This window comes from Cygnus olor, chromosome 2 (genome assembly GCF_009769625.2).
Source record: "Cygnus olor isolate bCygOlo1 chromosome 2, bCygOlo1.pri.v2, whole genome shotgun sequence".
NCBI classification, from domain to species: domain Eukaryota; kingdom Metazoa; phylum Chordata; class Aves; order Anseriformes; family Anatidae; genus Cygnus; species Cygnus olor.
In genome coordinates, this window is record NC_049170.1 from 148,755,507 (window position 1) to 148,774,970 (window position 19,464).

A 19,464-nucleotide genomic window follows, 5' to 3' on the forward strand; every position below is an offset into this window, starting at 1 on the left:
GACGTTTAACGTTTTTCCTCTGGGAGGCTTGAGAAAGAAATCAAGTTTTGATAAACCTTTACTGCCTCTTAGGATTTTCCCCGTGCGTTTATTTGCACACCGTGCTCCCCAGGCTGAAATGCAAGGCCAGGAGCTGCCAGCTGCCCCGAGCACACCGGTTGGCTCGGACTGCCTCGGTTTGAGCTCTGGCCAAAGGCACGCGGGGACCGGGACGGTTCGGGCGGTGCGCAGCGTGGGCCGCCTGGGCAGCCCCGCACACGCAGCCCGCTTCTGGAAGCAAGCCCCCAGACAAAATGTCATTCCCTGACACAAATGGAGTGCTACTCCAGTCCACAAAGCACGAGGGGAATGGACAAAGAAACCAGCTCCGATGTCATTCTTGAAAATCACCCTGAGCTTGTTTGAGGAAAGCTAAACTCCAGACTGAAAGAAGAAACACTTAGAGAATGCCAGTGTGGATATTAGCGGGGAAGAAAAAGTGGAGTAAGTCGGGAAATCTCTGTACGTATAGTTATGCATTCATTTGTTGACTTCTCTGCAACAAGCACAGTGCCATGTACTTGTGTTATTCTTTATCAGCTCTCCTTTTATCTTCACCTTGTCTCAAACGAGGGCACAGCGAAAGCAGGAACAACGGACATTGCTAACTCTGACCATCCTCTGCTCCTACGAAGGCGTCCCAAGTCAGTGAGCCAGCAGACACTGAGAAGCGCTATGTTAACTGCGGCAAGCTGCCAGCAGGGCAGAACTAGCTCGTATCAACCATACAAGGCTGAAAAAATGCACTCAAGAAGTGAAATTCAGCAGAAGCAAGTGGCTAAACCAGAACAACAAAGAAACTGGAGGAAGGAATTTTGTGAAGTAGTTTGTATTTTGAAAGTTACTTTCCTCCTACTATGGGAAGCGATCAGCAATTGCTTCTAAAAAGTTAGCTGTTGGGTGTCTCTAAGGAAGTAAGCAGATGCCCAAGTGCCATCCAAACAGATAAGTGTGTTTAGGCTACGAGGCTGGGAGCTCTGGTGCCGAGTCCCTACACAGATGGCTCAGGAAGGCTCAGCACAGAAAAGGGCCACTTTCCACTTTCCCCAAACAAAAAGGGAACTCTGGAGCACACGGGTCACAACAAAACGACCTCATTCGGCCTGAGGAATTACACCGGGCTTGTAAAGCTGCAGATGCACAGCCTCCAGAGGGACAGCAGCCGCTTACAGTCTGCCACGGGACTCCTTGGGACTGGAAACTTGGGAGAAGACAAAGCCATCAGATTCCAGTTTACCTTAGACCTTCTGCTGTATGCTCCTTAACCCAGATGGATGAAACATGCCGAATAACTGGAGGTAAACGGCTTGCTGATATTGGGGAAACTGCAAAAGCTGCTACCGCCAAGTCTTTGCGCACCAGAAAATTAGGGAAGAGACATTAGGACTTGAACATGCAGCTAGCAGCAGGATCACCATCTGTCATCTAGGGCACTTCTACATGTCTCCGCAATTTGAGCGCTTCAGCAAAGCCTGGCTGTCCTACAAACGAAGCAAGAATGACTCTATGCCTCGAAGCATGGGAAAGTTCTGCAAAGAGGGGAAAAACACAAAGAAAGAAACCAAAACAAACAAAAAAACCCTTACAACCCGTTTCATAATATGGATTCTGCTTTCACTTCAGTGAAAACTTTATATTTAACTTCCTCATTCCTGTTCCCACAACCAAAGCGGGCCAGCTGTTTTCTCTGCCTGACTTTGTACAGCCCTCCCTCACCTGCCACAGGCAGCTCAAGTCCTTGCAGGCTTTGACAACCGTTTCTTGTGTACACTGCAAAAGCAAAGCCGCGATCTTTACACGGCCTCCAGTGGCTGCTTGCAAAAAGACACCCCAAGGACTTCTTCCTTCTTAGTTCAGCAGTCTTGAAAAGAGGAAGGGGAAGAGAAAAAGCAAAACAAAACCCCAACCTGAATCCAAAAAACTGAGGATGCTGAATGCACGGGGCGCCAGGGCACTGAAAACATCCCTCGGAGGCAGGGCTCGCCCCGAGAGCTGTGAGGGGGTTCTGCTCTGCCTTGGCTTGGCTTGCCTTGCGAAGGGCAGAGCGTTACCTCTGGAGAGCTGCCAACTCCTCCAGGTGATGCCGAGCAGGGACGAGAGCAGCAAGACAGAGCTGGGAACGGTGTGGATGGAATACTAGAAGGCCTCTGCAGCCACGCAAGCTGCCCTGAAGAGCAAATTAGGGTTTTCCCTAACACCATCAAAACCTTAAGGAACGTTGTAGCCATATTACGCCCCATAAGTAAGTGTTTTTATTTAAGCACTAATTAACGCTGATTCTCAGCGCTGCTCTCCAAGCCCCCGCAGCATCCCCCGCGTGCACCTGCCCACGGGGCCGCCTGACAGGCGCCTGAGGGCGGCGGGGCTGAGGGCGGGGGGGAAAGAAACCCCCTCAGCGCCCGCAGCCCCCAAAGCTCCCCGCCCGGGCTCGCTCGGAGGGAACCCCGCGGGAACTCACGGCCGGGGCTGCTCTCTCCCTGCTCGTCCTCCTGCCGCCGGGCTGCAGCGAGAGGAACTCAGAGCTCACGTCCATGGCGGCCAGGGGCGGCCGGCGGCTCCCTGCGCTGCGCCTCAGCACCACCATGGCGCCGCCGGAGGGACGCGCGGGGGCGGCGCCCACTGAGGCGGCTGAGGAGGCGCCGTGCACCTCTGCGGATCCCTGCGCCTCACACGGAGCCCGCCATCTCCCTCCTCTCCCCTTTCTTCCTCCTCTCCTTTCCTTCCTCCATCCCGCCGCCGCCGCTCTCCCGCCGCCGCCCGGCTCCCCGCGCTCACGGAGACCGGCCCTCGCCCGCTCTTTTCCTTTGGAACTTTTTTTTTTTTTAACTTTCCGGCGCAAGGTTACACGCAGCGGGGCGCAGCACTGTTTGAGATTTTTGGCGGGCAGGAAGCGGCGCGTGCCGCCCCCTCGCATGGGCGCCGCCTCCTCACGGGCTCCGCGCCCGTCCTGAGGCGGCTCCGCGGCTCCCTAAGGAGCCCAGCCCCGCGGTCGCGTCCCCTCACGGAAACCTTCCCCCGAGCATGGCGGGGCCGGCTGAGGATCGGTACCGGCCGGCGGTGCCTCCCCGAGCCGCCTGCGCCTACACCGGCTGCTACTGGTAAGGGAGGCGCCACAAAATGGCGGCCGGCGCCTGACTGGAGGTCGGAGGCGCTCTGAGGGGGGAGCTGGAAACGGAGCTAAAGCCCCCCCCCCCCCCCCCCCCCCCCCCCCCCCCCCGGGAAACCTTCCCGACCCGGTTTGGGTTGCTGGAGGTGAAGGTGAAAGGGGGATTGAAAAGAAAACGGCACCGTCGACGGTTGTGTTTTGCAGTGAGGAAAACGTGTGGAAGCTGTGTGACTACATCAGGGGTCAGGGCGAGTATCCTTTGGAGGAGTTCTACGCGGTTTTCATATCCAACGAGAGGAGGATGGTGAGTGGGTGAGTTGTGCGCTCCGTGGGGCTGGGGCTGTTAGACTACAGTCAGGGGTTGGCGAGAGCTGGCCCCAGGCCTTTTAACTACAGCCTGGGGTAAATGAGACTTGGCCCCAGGCCCTCCTGCAGCAGCTCGGTAGGCTCAGAGGCGTGCAGGCAACGCCACCTGGGAGTACGAGGAATTTCATTTGTTTCTGGCCTCCAAACCCCACGCAGCATTTGCTCCAAGTTAGATATCAAGGCAACACCAGAACCTGAGAAACAGTAAAAGCAAACAGCTAGAACTGCCACACCATAATAGAGCCCTGCTCTCTCCTCTGGATGCCCCAAGGATAACCTAAGGGGAACAAAAGGTTCGTGGCATTCTTCTGAAACTTAAACGAAGTTACCCTAAAACAACAGAGCGGGACAAACATTGATTATAATTAAAGGTTGGGCTAGATGATCTTAGAGGTCTTTTCCAACCAATCGATTCTATGATTGTCCTTATCTGATGCACTTGGATTGTGGGGAAAAAAGAATCGTGGTGTCCCTACGGGCTGTGGGGCGGTTCTTCCCTGTCATCCGCCAGTTTAGGGGGATAATTATATGGTCCAGAATAGCATCCAGCTTCATGCTTCTGAAAGATAGAAACTGGAGCAGGTTTTCTGACAGCAGCACTGATATAAGCTGATGAAACAGAGTTCAGCAAAGAACTTACTCAACCTGAAACTAATCTCTGTAAGTCAGAAGTGGTTTATGCCAAATTACTTAACTTTCAGATCCCACTCTGGAAACAGAAGTCAGGGCATGGAGATGAACCTGTCGTCTGGGTAAGGCATTCTGTTCTTATTTTCTCAGTATTTAAGTGCATGCTTCTGCAGTTGAGATCTGCAGGATAAGACGTGGGCAGCGTTAGGCACCTCTGCTGTAATGAACTTAGGTTTCTGTTCCCTCTGAACATCAGGAAGCGCTCTCACTGTGCAGCTGGCTGGGCTCTGGCACAGGTTGTCCAGGGTGCTTGTGGAGTCCCCCTCTTCAGAGACGTCCAAAAGCTGCAGCCTGCAGTGGGTTGGACCAGATGACCTCCGGAGGTCCTTTCCAACCTCAGCCTTCCTGTAGCTCTGTATTAGTGTTTATTATTCTTCTACAGCAGCCTAAATTCAGACCTCCTTTTATTGTTCACAGGAAAATAACAGTGAGATGGCCCATAAAACCGACAGCTGACAAAGCTTAGTTAGCATCGGTAAGAGTGCACAACAATTCTGTGAAAATTCCTGTCTGGATTTGTTGGGGCCCACCAGCTTTGTAGGGTGTTAAATAGATGTCTTGTAAGAAGCTGATGGATGAAAATATCCATATAGGTCTGACATGGGATTGAAAAACGTAAGCCATACATGTCTTCAGGTGGCAGCATGTATGTAAGCTGTTCTGGTGTCTTTGGCATGTCATTTGATTGACTATACTTCAGTAGTTGCCACTACAGAATTCCTTTTAAAGATGTGTAGTTATGGTTATATCATATGGGGAAAAAAAAAATTAATGTTGTGTGGCAATTTGTTTCAGAAATTGTGTTTAAAAAAAATCTGAATTTCTCAAATTCTGTAATTGCAGAATCATTTTCTGGAAAAATATCAGTGCCTTTATATTGTAAAAAAGGCTTGGTTTAAAAAGAGGTCCAAGCGTTATCAAGATGATCTGAGGAGGAGTAGGAGTTAACTGTTAACAACTACCTTCCATTTAATTTTGGAAAACTGCAATGTAAGTAGCTAATACTGAAAACAGTAACTCGAGTTTCTCCAGACCCCCACCATACCTATGTTTCTTGCATGTTAAGGAATGAAAGATGTGGTATTAGGACTAGCGTATGCTTCAGGTTAGCTGCCCAGGCTGAAATCAAAGAAGGGTACAAAGGAATGGGGAGAATACCAAGGCACGAGGGCTGAGGCAGGCATTAGGAAACCTCTCTGCTGGTGCTGGAACATCACAGGCCTGATACCCAAGCGGTAGAAAGCAGGATTTAAAGAAGAGGAGCTGTAGCCTCAACTTTTAGGAGGCTTTTTTTCTGCTCCCTTTGCCAGTTTCTGATTAACAACTGTTCAACTCATGACAATTACCGTTCTTCCCAGGACTACCACGTTATCCTGCTTCATGTTTCCAGCGGGGAGCAGAACTTCATTTATGATCTTGACACAGTGCTGCCATTCCCGTGTCCTTTTGACGTGTACAGCATGGAGGCCTTTAGGCTGGATGACAGCCTTCACCCCGAATTTCACAGGTGAGGACAAAAAAAGATGAAGACCGCGAATGCTATTTCACAAAGTCCAAGTTGAAGTTCACTCTGTGGATATACAGTGATAGAAGTCTTTTGTTATACTCTAAGAAACTAAATGCACTGCATTATTTTTCTAAAGCTCTTTAGTTGCCATTGTTTAATTATCAATTAATCATTGTTTTGATCATCTGTGATCAAAAGCCCTTCCTTGCTGTAGTTTATTCTTAACTGGCCAGCAGCTTGGCTCAGTATTTCTGAGTGAAGTATTTAAGTTAAGGCTCCCTGGGAGGAAGAAAGGGCTCTTGTCCAGAGTGACTAATGCAGCATTACGTACATGTATCTTCTGATATAATTTTGCATTATTGTTTAGGAAAATCCGAATGATACGAGCAGATTTGTACCTGAAGACGTTTGCTTCAGACAGATCTCACATGAAAGATGCAAATGGGGAATGGCAGAAACCTCCTCCCTCGTACCCCTGCATTGAAACAGCAGGTAGGCCGGCAGAACTCCTTTTTCCAGAGTTGAATGATTTAGTTAGCGGTGGGCGCAATAAATAAAAGTGCTCTTAGACGCATGTGGAAGCGTATCCAGCTGGCTTAGCGTGTCAGGAAGAAATGGGGCTCTGCAGTGCTTGCCTTTTCCAAACATACAAAGTCTAGCATGCCTCCTGGCAGCTGCCATTGCCGTTACCAGACATGAACTACTGATCTTCAGAAACTGAGCGGAGAGTAAGAGGTATGAAATGTTGTTCCCCCATCGCTAATGCGGAGCTGAAACAGAGGCCAAGCAACCTGCTTAGGGTCAGAAAATGAATTTTTAACACGGCGATTACCACACTTTAGCGGGCAGGTTCCGTCCTGCCAGAGCATGTTATTTTGACAGGACCAAGTTCTCTGGTTCAGCTGGGTGTGGTCAGTTTGCCTGCGTGAGTTGTTTGAGGTTTCTCTACCGGGTGAATGGACTGAAGGACGCTTCGAAAGCAAGCAGCAAGCTGCAAATTTTTCCCAGAGCCCTGAGTGGTTTAGGTAATAGCCTGTGGTCCGAGCAGAGAAATGAAGAGCTACCATCTCTACTAGTCTGCACAGCTTCTTAAACCATTTGTGAGTGAATTCGCAGTCTTTGTATTGCCTTCTAAGAAAGTTTGGTGTTTCACACGGGTGTAAATGAGTTATGAGTGGGGGCAGGAGCACAGATACACCTATCTCAGCCAACCTCCAGATCGTCTTTGGGATGTTGGCAGGTATCTAAAGATACAGAGACTCTCATTGCTCCTGTACTTCATTCCTTAGCCTGTTCCTTGCCAGGCTGGAAGGAGCATCCCCAAGATATCCAGCGCAGATCTTGCGCGAAGCAGGTGTAATTAGACTGAGGGGCTTCAGGACTCGGTCCAGTCTAGCCTGGAACAACTCCAGGGACGGAGATTGCACCACCTCTCTAGGTACAATGTTCCAGTATTTGATCCCAGCCATGGATTAAATACAATTCCTGGTATGTAATCAGAATTTCCTGTGTTCCCGCTCGAGTGCTTTGCTTCTTGTCCTGTCGCCAGACACCTGGAAGGCTCCGAGTGCATCTGTGGTGACGTGCTGTCATCTGGGCAGTCACCTGAGTGTTGCAGAGGAAGGTAGCTGGTTACCCTGCGCCCACCCAAGGTGGAAGATCGCTGACCGGGTAGCTTCGAGATTTGGGTCAGAACAGGAGGAGACTGTCAGATCGAGGACATCTCGTTCAGACTGCCTTCCACTCAGTGCAAGTTTCTCAGGCTTTGTTTTTGTTTTTCCTTTCCTTGAGCTACCTTGGAACGGTGTGTGCTTCAGTGGGTGCCATGCCAGAAGCCAGTGAGGAGTCCAGGGGTGGCTGCTGGGGAGCAAGCACGTGGTTAACTTTGGGCTGAATCCAGGTCCTGTGCTCCAGTGGTGCGGGTCGCAGATCGACAGGCCTCCTGCAGGCCGATGTGCAGATTTAGAAAGCATCACTCTCAAAAAGGAACTGGTAATTCTCTCCCTTTAGACGCTGGCAATTTCCAGCACGGCTTCATCAGGCATAAAGCACCTGACTTCAAACTCGATAGAAAGCCGGGTGGCTGACCTTTGGTTAGCGTAAAAGAGCCTGGGACATAAATGTTCATCCATGCCAAATGCCTTTACAGATAACTGTTTCCTCCCCACTTAGAGTACTCTCCTTTCCATGTGAACTTGTGTTTGTCTAAGATTAAATTGCTCACTTCTTGGGTTAGAGGAGACTGCAATTTAACAGCTGGCAGAACTGACCATGTATATTTTAGTGCCTGTTTATTTGTGAGGCACGTCGGGATCAGAGCATTACATTACTCCTTGCTATTATATTGCTGTCATTTAGAGAAGCCAAAGTCATAAGCTCTTGAGAAGATGATTACAAAAGGTAATCAGGTACAAGGACTTACATTATGTCTATTTGCTCTGTCTCTGATGTTAAACAAATGCTTGAAGACTGAAAAAATACAATAAATACATATATTTTTATAGATGTCTGAGCATTGTACTGTTAAAAAGAAATGAGCCTGTGAACTTGGGGTATTTAAAGATAATCAGCACTCTGGTCCTGCTGCGTGTTAAAGGATGTTAGTTACACTCAGCATAGCTTGCTTCTCTTATCCCGTGGGGTTTTAAAGCTTTTAGTAAACTTTAAAAAGACAGGAGGTTTTGTTCTTGATACTGAAATATCGCCTCTTCCAGGGCAGAGCAGCTGCTGAGCCCAAATAGAGCGCTTTGGGCAAGGAAATTCTGTAGCATCTAAGTCAAATGTAGGCTGAGTAGGGTAATGTAAATACCCGCTGTGGTGCTGGGATGAGACACTGGGACCAGTGATGCCTTTTTATGAAGTATACCAGCAAGTGTTTTAATGATTGTGAAATTCCTTTAGGTTTACTGCTTCAATTCCGATCAGGAACCAATGAAGCAATTTTTTTTCCTAATACTAACTCAGAAGGAATAATTCTTGTGCTGGAATAAGTCTCGTGTTGGCAGTGCTCTGGCCTCTGTTCCTCTGATGTGGGTGCTCGGAGGAGCTGGGTGCCCTAACCGAGGAGCTGGGTGCATCCTGCTTCTTTAAGCAAAACAAACAAGATAGGATTTGAGGTGTGGATTCACCATTCGAGAACTGGCTAGCCCAGCCTGGGGTTTTCTTTTAAGTCTTCCTTCTACAAATGAATGAGGTTTGATTCCGCGTAGTTTGAGTCCCGACGAGATCAGCCCTCCTTGCTGCAAGCCTGTGTACAATCCAGCTTGCACGCTGCGTTTCACAGTTACTCGGGCCTCACTGCTTCGATACAACTGGTAGCACCAGCTCTTAACGCTGAAAAGCCTCAGTTTGATTTTCAGTTCTCGCCAGGTGTTTGGCAGCACACAGGCGGGATGGATTTGTTCTTTTTATTATTATTACAGTCCCTAGAAGCCATAAATTACGGGGTTGTAGTGTTTGAAGAATGCAAGTAGGACAGCTGAGGAGTTGTGGAGGTGCCGTGTGTGATGTATTTATGTAACAGGCAGCTGCTACACAGGGCAGGCAGATGTCTGCAGTTTCTTTCTGTACCTTCTCTACAAGGTAGTGGAAGGATCTTAGCGAAAGGAAAAAAAGACTGATACGGATCTAAGTAGCTCGTGCACTATAACCTGATCCTCATTTGAAAATAAAACTGTCGAGTTAGGTCCTCACTTCATGAGCTTTTGAGTAAGTAAAGAATCAAGTAGGATGGAGATGAGTATACAACTACCCTTAGTTATTTACTATATGAAGTATTAAAGGAAGTCTGGAAGAATTTAAACGCTCTGAGGAACCTTGGAGACTGTTTCCGATCGCTCACCTCCAGCAGGGCTTCGGCAGCTGTCCTTGCGCAGAGTTCATCCAAGGTCTGTGAGCCAAACCGAGGCTCGGCTGAAACATCGCTCCCTACCTCCTGCTGGCAGACGCCACAGGTACCGTGGCTGATAATGCCATCAGACTTTTATTTTGTCCCTGCTCAGGGCAAAAGTGTCAGCCTTGATCAAAAAGAAATAGATATATGCAAGAATCTCAGGATGCACCAGGTAGGCCTCATGGACTGTAAACAAAGTGAGTTTGGGCAAAGAGGAAGCCTTAGCTCTGTGCGTGCCCAAATGCAGACAAGTGTAACACCTACAGCACCTGAGGAGGACTGGGAGCGTGTTGTAAATCTTAAAAATAAACAGCAGATTTTTATTATTGTTGTCTGCCGGTTTTCATCTGCTTCAGAAAAAGGCTTTTGTGGTGTTCTCCTGCATTTTTGCTGAGCTGTTGCCTAAAGCTGTAAGGTCTAGCATAACATGCACAGCCTTCAGATGTAACACATGAATAATAAGGATGACATGGGGGGACTTTTATCTCCTGAACGGAATGAAATGGGAGAGCTCTTCTGTGTTTTCCTAGGGGTAGTTACCCAGCTGTCCTACCGCTTCAGTGCCACCTACTGACTGGTCCTTAGACCATCCGCTCTTCACGGGATGGTTCTCGTTGGCTTGTTACAACAGGTTTTGCTCTCATTAAACTTCTGATGCGCTGTGTTATGCCCTGCCACCACCCTTCCGAATGTCAGAGAATATTTCACTTCCTACAGACAGTGTGACAGCAGCTTCCAAGTTGCTAACAGCAGCAGCTGTGTTTGTGACTCTACTGGAACAATCCCCCTTGGGCTTCTTCACCATTCACAGAACATTTTAATTAAATTATTCTTCTGCTGTGCTCAGTGCACATAAAGCAGGAAGTTTATTTATCTTTCAAATCTTAAACTACATGAGTAATCACATTAATTGTAAAATAAAAGCATCTGGGAGGAAAGGACAAACTGGGAACTGGAAAACGAGCTTACCAGGCTACCTGCAAGCTGGAACCGTTAGCCTCTGCTGATTGTTCTGGAGTTACAACAGCAAGTTGCTGGGCTTGTGCTATTTTCAATCCCCACACAGTAGAGTAGGAAGTGGCCTTGTGCTGGCACTCGTGGCAGCAGTAGGACCGTGCTTGACTGGAGAGCTTTTGATGTGCGTGCCCAAAGAGGCTGGCAAGGAGAAGGTCGAGTTAGGGGACAGACCTTGCAAGCGGTGAGAGCTGGGGTTCAGAAAACCACAAAGCTGTGCCGCAGGGTAGATGTGGTGCAAACAAGAGGGCTGCAGGGGCTGGGCGTTGGCTGGGACCGCTGGGTATGGGATTCCCAGAAGTCGTCTTCCCTTCCTTGCTTACACTGTCTGTAACGGTAAGCCTAATTACACAGGCTTTTTGCAGCTGAAGCAAATTCCATTGCTAATCTATTCATTAGAGCCCGCTCTAGTTTGGTTCTTAATCCTTAAATGTGCACAGGAATCACCCGTGTTAAATAAATAGAGCAGAAAAGCTGTAGCAGTAAACCCATGGGCTCCCCCACTCTGTTTTTTAAACTGAATCTCTTCCAGTTTTCTCTTTAACGTCTATTAGAAAAGATTATTTGCACAGATCGTCAGTGAGAACATAACAACAACAAACCCACAGATCGTTGTTAGAGTTGAATAGGCTCAGGAGTCGAAAATCTCTGATCAGTATGGTGCTGAGTCAGCAGCTTGCACCAGCCCAGCTCCAGAAAAAAGACACACGAGGTGCCTAAACCCCAAGCCACAGACCAGCGCGTTCCGCTGAGCAGTGCGGGATCCACAGCTGGGGCAGAATGGTTTCTGCCTCTCCTGCAGGGAGGGGCCAAACTCCTTGCAAAAGGCAGCCGTGATTACTTTTCTCTTGAAAACACGGCAATTAACCTTTCCCTCTCTGACGACCCGAAGTGGTTCAGGAGTCAAAAAGAAAAACAAAAAAAAAAGCGTTTGCCCCCAGCTGAGGTTTGTGCCCTCTCAGCCTGAGCCTCCCTCTAGGCTCCCGGCTGGGCTGTGTCAGAGGTTTCTCCCTGCCTTGCGGGGCTGGGCCAGCGTGCAGCAAAGACAAAGTTTGGGGCTGGAAGGAAAGAAAGCACCGACGTAAGCAGCCTGGGGAGTAACAAACTCTGGGTTTGCCAAGAGGCTTCTGAAAGACGCCAGGCAGCTCCCTGTCGTGGCTGCTGCTGTGACCGGTTGTTGTTGTCGCTGCAAAGCTCCCTGACTCGGCTGGCTGCGGGGGAACAGCTCCCCTGCCTCGAGCAGCCAGGTTTGTGTGAGGGCAGGGACTGTGAGGCACCTGGTGCTTCGCAGCTCCCTGTTTCGGTTGTTGCCTGCACTCCAGTTCTCTGATGCTCCTCAACTCTTCCAGGCTGCTGTTGCAGGGAAAAATAAAATCTTTTCTCACGCACACTGTTCCTAAAGACTAATGAGGCTTACCGATCAGGTAATGGGATTACTGCCATGGGCGGAGGGGGGGTTCGGGACAAACGCCACAGTGCAGGCGCTGGAAATAGAGGTTCTGCTAGCACCGTGCGGTCTGCGGAGTTGTTGGACTGCTGCTCAGCAAGCGTGCTATGAACTGCTTTGAGTTAAACTTTCAAATGTTTTTTTTTTTTTCGTGGGCTTTTCGTGATAGCTGTATGTGCTACAGAAGCTGAATCAGGAACTCTGACATTTTGCTTCTCTTCCCTTTTTTTTTTTAGACTCCAAGATGAACTTGGATGATTTCATCAGTATGAATCCCAAAGTGGGCTGGGGCTCAGTGCTCCCCTTATCGGACTTTGTGCGTCGGTTTGGCAGGCAGACTAATTACAGCTACTCCTTGAAAGGACAGTGAAGTAAACAACGAAGTTCGTTCTGCTGCAGTTTTCAGTCGGTTTGTTTTGTTTTGCTGCTCTTACGTTGTATTTATGAATGGTTTACATTTCTTTATATGGAATAAACATTTGGGTAAATAGAATACCCGACGTACCCTGAACTGAATAAAGTCTTTTATTTTTATTACTTAAGAGTGAACTTGTTTTTTTTTTTTAATACGTCAAATCAGAGGTTGACATCCCACCATAAACGTATTGCTTTGCCACCTACTATGCCCGCATTGAGAAGAGCATTTAAATGCTGTAAGAAAAGCTTTGGGAAAAAATAAACTACTGAACGAGGTAGCTCATACTGCTAACTGCTGCCACGTTTTTATAGGGAGCTAAACTGAGAGAAAGAGGTGAAGGTTTTTTTCTTCCCTTTAGCTCCTTGAGCCAGCTTGCCAGGAGGTCAGGCAGCTGCTGTTGGTGGCGTAAGGACATCGGCAGGAACATACGGCTGGGGGGAAGGGAACGTGCAGGGCTGCCCCATGGAAGGACTGAGACTACAGCAAACGTTTGTGACGCGTTTCAGTCTTGGCGAGGAAAAGCACAGTGAAGGTGTTAAGTGTAAATGGCTCGTTTTATCTGGATGTACAGAAAAATACAAAAATTGAAAAGATAATGTAAGATAATATGGCCAGGGGTGGGTCCCTTTGGAGCAGCTGGAGCTGGCTCTGATCTGCCACGGGGCAGCTGCTGGGCTCTGCTCACAGAGGCCACCCCTGCAGCTCCCCCCACTACCAAACCCTTGCCAGATGCACCCAGCACCTGGGCGTCGCTCAACAGAGCCATTAAGCTGTTGCAGGACATCAGGTTTTCATCCCTCCAGACATGAGTTTGCCTCTTGGTTAAACTCGTGAGCTACCATCCTGACCTGGTTCCTGGTGGCTGAAATCCACGGCACGCTCCCTTTAGTGAGGCTCAGATATGAGAATTTGCCAAGTTTAGTCTGATTTCAGGATGAAGGCTGTTAAGGAGAACAGAGACAACCATTATTCAGAATGTACAAGTTAAAAATCAACGTGAAGAAACATTCCTTTCTCTCTTTAATCGCTCTTTAGCTTGTCCTTTCCCACAGAGAAGTCCTCCTGACTTTCTGTTGTCCACTATTATTACAGTATTTATGTGCCGAGAGTCCCTGTGTGGTGGCTTTTTGGACTTTTTGAACCCTTGAGTTAGGCATTGAACAAGCAGAAGAAAGTTCCTCACAGTCCCACTTTCTCCTGGTTTGTGTGTGCTGGTGGTCACTGGAAATTCTCTAGTACGTTCGCTGCTGGAAACGTGTGAGCCCTGACGGCCTTACATCCACGCTGGGGGCACCCTGTCCCACAGGTAGGTCCTCTCACTTCCACCAAACTACGGATGCAGTAAGCTGCGACGGGATAGAAGACCCACGTCTGTCCTGCCTCGTTCTCCTCTGCTGCTTCTTTTTCATTAAGAATATCATTTATTCAGTCCAACCTCTTTTATTTGCCTGTTTGGGACCTTAGGGGAAAAAAAGCTCTTTTTTCCCGACATGCATTTTCTTGGTGCATATCTGCATTTCTGCAGGTACGTCTCGTGGAAATAAAATTTTTCGGTTGGCCAGCAGAGAGAGCAGTCAGCACGCAGCAAGCGTGCGGCCAGCTCCCCGCCGGCGCGGCCTGCCAGGAGCTGTTACAGCTCAAAACAAATCATCCCGACAGCGGCGCAGAGGTGATCCGTGTCTTGCGGGGTTGGGGCAGTGGGTTATGCGTTGCCCTTGACTGCCTGGGCCCCTAAGGACATCGAGGAGCGTGCCAAGGCCTTCAAACTACCGAGCCTTTGGATCAGACCGGCGTTCGTAATTCCTACCAAAATGGGTGCGTGGCACCTTAGAACGTCAAACTAATCGATATATGGATTTTGGGGGCTAAATTTAGGCACCCGGAATGCTGCAATCTGACCCGCGCTATTAAGTGAGCGGCTGGGAGGCACCGGGCTGCACTTGTGTGAATCAGATTCCAGGATCAGAGCCCGGATCGGAACATTTTGGCCTGCGGGGCCCTTCCCTGCTCGCCTGCTCGTCATCCAGCCAGGACCTCACGCGTGCTGCAAAGCACAGCGCTGCTCCAACCATCTGCTGTGAAAACGGTCAGCCCTAGGGTCCGCTTTTCTGTAGTTAGAATGAATTGGGCCGAATTTCCCCATTTTACGGTGCCGTGTGGTTGTTTTCTCCTTTTCCCCCTGCCTTTCCAGCAAACGCGGGTGGTGGATTGAAGGACACAGCAAGGAGCAGGCAGGAGGTGTGAAAACCCCGCCGGGTCCTTGCCGTAGCCCCCAGCACCCGAGCAGCTGGCTCCACGTTTGGTGGGGTTGCCCTTCTAGGGCGCTTTGGATTTGCAGGCTCGGGGAAGCTCAACGTGAAACCCGTCTCGACGTCCGCCTGCGGTAATCACCTGCTCAGAAATTTGAGGGAGCGAACGCCGGTGATTTTCTTCTCCCTCCTGGCTTCCCCCATGCACAGGCGCTGGCCCAGCCGAGGTCAAGGTTAATGAAGCATACCCGGAGAGTGAGTGTCTGGAGGCATCCGCGCAGCTTTGCTCAGCAGCTGTGCGCGCCCTTCCCCGTGGAGCTCAGCGCTTGGCGAAGATCTGAGCAAGGCTTTTTTGTGATCATGGAGTCAGCAAAGAAACACTCACTGCAAATGCAGCCTCTCAAAGTGCAGCTGCAGCAGTGGTTCTGGAAAATCTCCCCGGTTTGACCTAAGATAAACAAATATGGCAGCTCAAGTGTCCTCAATGTTTCCTTATACTTACAGTAGGAAATACCTTGGATACTGAGGGCAGCTAAAACAAATCTTGCCTAGTTATCTAAGGCCTCTGGCAAGTCCCTGAGTTTCTGGGTGAGCTAAGCCACTTCCCATGCAGGAGGCACACAGAGCTTGGTTTCGTACCGCCGAAAATAAGCATGCAAAGGACCCGAGCTGTGGACCGTCGCTCGCAAGGCCTGAGGGCGGTGGCATTGTTGAGTGTGATGAGCAGGGTGTTTCCAGCGAGCCGGATTCCTGACATTACAGGACTTAAAAGCAGGAAATGCTCATTTGGCTCCGTTCAACGTCATACCTGCCTTCCCATGCAGGGCTATATCTGGAACCCGAACGCTGCAATAAGGCAGGAATCATTATATGTTACCTTTTTTTTTTTTTTGAACCGGCCTACACAGTAAGAATATGGTAGTTAGCTCGGCCTTCCCCTCTTCCGAGTGTGTAATTGTGGTGGCACGCTTCCCACCGCCTCGGCGTGGCTGGTCGGATGGCAGAGCACCAGCTTCACGCTCGGCGCCCTCCAGAGAAACTGCTCTGCCGCGGCTTTTAACTATTTAGCTGTAAAACCTCCCTCCACTGCCATGGCTTCCGACTTGCAGGGGGGAAACAAGGGTTTCCAGCCCGTGTTTATAGCCCCTGTAATCAGTAAGGCTATTTATACTGTACTCATGTACTCACCACAGAGTACTTTGCTGTATGAAATGGTCATGGTTATATTTATACCCGTACAACAACAAAGTCATCACAAACTCGGGTGGCAACGTTCGGCATGTTTTGCCCATGCTGTGTGCTGCTGTTTCTTCAGCAAATGGAACATCTACCAGCCCGAGTCACGCTCCTAGCACAAAAACCCCAGCCTGCTGTACATCAGGAACCCCACTGGTGTTTTTCTGTGCTTGTTTTTTTTTTTTTGTCTTGTGTGAAGTAAACACAACTATTTAGTAAACTAACTTTGACCAGCTGCTACCTCGGTACGAATACGAGGTGATGCCAGCAAAGTCCACAGAGTTATATTAGTAGAGCTGAAAGCAGAGTTTGATCCTTTCTGCCAGAGGTACTAAAAATACCTTTTAATATGCTAAGGTATGTGTCTAGCCAGAAGATGTTTTCAAACGCCTTGTTCCAGGGAGCTGCTACGCAGTAAATGGAGCCCAAGCAGCTCGGTCCTGAGGTGCAGGGTACGAAGGCCTGGGGAAGGCCGAGTGCCTCCAGCCTGGCTCTTGGCCAGGGGGCAGCAGCACCGTGTTCCCCTCACGTTGGTCCCAGCAGCAGGGTGGGAAGAAGGGACTTGGAGGGGGTTACCTGCCGTATGTACCAGTGGTGTTTTACTGGGAGGAATGAGATGCTTAATCCCTCATTTAGGGAGTTCCCTGTGGCCTCTGCGCTGCTCGGCATGGCAGCTGGGAGAAATGGGCTGGGACTGCCTTCCTCCACCAGTGTCCTGCTCCGAGAGACTTCAAGGGTCTCCATGTGCTTGTGGAGGGGGACTAAAATGAAGGCTCTCAGAACACCTGTGTCCTTTTCTATTCAGATTTCCACCTCCTCTGGAAATCAAATGCCATTTCTGGTTGCTTTAGACGGTCAGGCAGGGTGTACTTACCTCAAGCAGAGTATATTTGTGAAAAAGAAAAGTTTGTGATTAATGCAGAAAGATTTCTTCCCCACCACACGATGAGCCATGTCCTAAAGCCTTCAAGAAAAGCTGCTGCTGACAAGAAATTACTGACCTCCATTACTCACACTGCAGAGCCTGGCGTCTAAAAGACATCTTCTATTAATTAGGTGTACATAATGTGTGCGCAGGTGCCTGTGTGCCTCTGTGCGTGTGCCCTTATGGCTCCCATAAGCAGTTGCCTCCCGCTGAGAAATGCTCACACCTTGGCTGCTGCTACCTGGCAACATTTAAGGGCTTTTAGGCCAAAATTTGCAGCACTGTTAGTCATTTTAACTCCCATTGTGACCCCATCACATAGCACTTTGGAAACACTTCAAGATTTTTATTTTTATTTATTTTTATTATTTTTATTTTTTTTCCATGCCAAAGCTTGGTTCCTTTAGGAAGACAAACTGGCAGTGGAAACACTGACAAAAGCACAGGCTAATGTTGTGTTGCTTAACATCCTTTCTTTAGACTGCTCCATCGGGGGAAGTTGCTTGTTTGTTGTTGTTTGTTGTTGTTGCTGTTTTTTGGATGGCGCTAAAGAAGCCATAAAATTAGCTGCAGGACTGTTCCAGGGATTTGCACACTTCAGCCTCATCTGCCTTCAAAACGAGAGAAGGATCACAGTAAAATGAAGGAAATGAGCGGCGCTAACCCCGCTGCCACCAGTCAGGCAGGGCAGGCCAGGCTGGTGGCAGGGCAAGGCCTCACTGCTGTGCCTCAGGGACAGGGGTTTCTGGCAGGCTGACAGCATGCACGGGGACATTTGGCTCAGGCAAAACATTTCAAACAAGGGGGATGCGGAGCATGAGATAAACGGGATCCCGTCCTGTATTTCAGCAGAGGCATTGCCCTGCTGCCCTCTGGGGCCAGCAAGGCGTTGGGCTCCTGTTTTCCTGAAGGCTCAAGCAAGGGAAATTTGCATTTTCGCAGTTTCTTTCTCAAATAAAGACGAACTAAATTCACAAATACTAAAAAACCTCGAGGCCCTAGCCTGAGGAGAAGGGGTTTAAGGTGCCCAGGTGTGTTACAAACTGCGAGGCCTAGCACTGAGCGCGCAGAGGCCGTGCTACCTGCAGCTGCGCTATCTCTGTGTGTGTGTGAAACCGGTTACCCGGACTCTTTTCTTCCGAATGTTCGCAAGGAGCAGGGAATAATAAAACACAACTTTCCCCAGAGAGCACAGGAAAAGAATTACTGCCTGGGTGTAGCTGGGGGCAGAGTCTGGCTCGTTATTTTCTGCGAAATAATTCCCACGGGGCCTTGTGGAAACCCAGTGGTGTTTTTTTTTTTTTTTCCTTCATCTTCTACTTCCTTAAACTTTCACAAATACTCTGCTATAAAAGCCTTCACCCCGTCCCATGTTAGCTAGGAGAGAAAAGGTTAAATTCTCCTTTCATACTCTAATGTAATTCATTTCCTGTTTTTCACAACCGTCTAGACACAGATCTAACGAGCATTAACCCTGAGTCCCACCATTGGGTTAAAAATAGAGGGTTTAAATATAAAAGGGTGTAGTAGGGGAAAGATTGTAGGTTTCTACCTACTGCCATGAGCCAGCTATTTTAAACAAGAACTATTTAATTGGTTATAAGCAAGGGAAAAAAAAAAAACACCAACAAATAAAATGACTTCAGCTTCAGAGGTTTTTAAAAGGATCGTGGTGTTTGCTTTACACACAGACAACGCAAGTGCTGATGAGCAGCGGCACAGACAGCTTGATGCCCCATCAGGAGTTATAGCCGTCTGGATTTACACCTCCAGCCACATCCAAAAAAAAAAAAAAAAAAGAATAAATTCCACTTAGGCGAGAGAGCTATAAAAAGACTGGAATAAAGTAAGTTGAGAGAGAGCCTGTGTTGAAAACCATGTTCAGGTTCTGGTGGGAAACCAAATTACACATGGTCATCCACGGGCAAAAGGCCCCACAGGAGTGCGTGCTAAGCCCCAAGGACAAAAGCTCCAGTTACTGCAGTACCCAAAGCCATTTGGCAAGACGAGGGACAAGGTGCTAGTGCACCACAGTATTTAAACACTCATTCATTTGTGAATGGGATACACTTGCCAACGGGATTCTCAACAAACTTGGGCTGAGCGTTGGCCCAGGAAAATCTCCCCTTGGACGTGTGGCCTCCTCAGAGGCATCTCACACCACCTAGGCTGTGATATCAGAGCAGGAGGGAGAAAGATGTCTGAACTGTAACATGGTCCAAAGCCCTCTCAAAAGAGTGAGTTTTGCCTCAGGAGAAGAGGCAAAGAGAAAACAAGCAGCTGATCCATGACCCAGAGCTCAGAACAGTGGGGCGCACGCAGGTTTCAAGGCAGCCACAAGCAACTTGGCACATACACCACCCCGACAAAAGCTTACCCACAGAGTCATCATTTTTGATGTACTTGATGAATAAGCCTACTCTTACAGACATTTTTAACTCGATGGTCAAAGCTCTTTTAAAATAAGTCAAAATTCATGGTGTGCCTCAAAGGGGAGGAAATCACATTTCCTGAGCTGATTGCATTTCTCCATCTATAAATGCAAAACACAGAGGGCTGTTTGTTTATTTATTTT

At 48.9% G+C, this 19,464-nt stretch overlaps 2 protein-coding genes across 6 annotated transcripts in view; one reads left to right on the forward strand and one right to left on the reverse strand.

Annotated features, from left to right (window-relative positions):
• Positions 1-2,953, reverse strand: part of ATAD2 (ATPase family AAA domain containing 2) — a 32,719-nt gene extending 29,766 nt beyond the window's left edge. For 2 of the 3 annotated variants that reach the window (XM_040547048.1, XM_040547046.1), the window contains exon 1: positions 2,498-2,953. In XM_040547048.1, coding sequence (XP_040402982.1) covers positions 2,498-2,953 — 456 coding nt within the window. Of the gene's footprint in view, positions 1-1,276; positions 1,569-2,497 lie in introns of all 3 variants that reach the window. The other variant, XM_040547049.1, reaches the window with a different exon arrangement.
• Positions 2,954-3,001: 48 nt separating this feature from the next.
• Positions 3,002-12,598, forward strand: NTAQ1 (N-terminal glutamine amidase 1). 3 transcript variants are annotated; one of them, XM_040547050.1, is made up of 7 exons: positions 3,002-3,137; positions 3,350-3,449; positions 4,213-4,263; positions 5,560-5,708; positions 6,076-6,200; positions 7,258-7,332; positions 12,298-12,598. In XM_040547050.1, exons 1-7 carry the CDS (start codon positions 3,061-3,063, stop codon positions 12,429-12,431), a joined length of 711 nt encoding a protein of 236 aa, XP_040402984.1. In that variant the 5' UTR covers positions 3,002-3,060; the 3' UTR covers positions 12,432-12,598. The 3 variants fall into 3 exon arrangements, with proteins under 3 accessions (XP_040402984.1, XP_040402985.1, XP_040402986.1); XM_040547051.1 differs by lacking the exon at positions 7,258-7,332; XM_040547052.1 differs by lacking the exon at positions 12,298-12,598 and having other exon boundaries at positions 6,998-7,332.
• The last annotated feature ends 6,866 nt before the right edge of the window (positions 12,599-19,464 follow it).

What these genes read in the sequence shown, in the direction of transcription:
- NTAQ1 (XM_040547050.1), top strand. Translation starts at nt 3,061, where the DNA reads ATGGCGGGGCCGGCTGAGGATCGGTACCGGCCGGCGGTGCCTCCCCGA. An exon ending in GCCTACACCGGCTGCTACTG is followed by an intron (nt 3,138 to 3,349) that starts GTAAGGGAGGCG and finishes TGTGTTTTGCAG; the next exon opens with TGAGGAAAACGTGTGGAAGC. An exon ending in CCTGAGTGTTGCAGAGGAAG is followed by an intron (nt 7,333 to 12,297) that starts GTAGCTGGTTAC and finishes TTTTTTTTTTAG; the next exon opens with ACTCCAAGATGAACTTGGAT.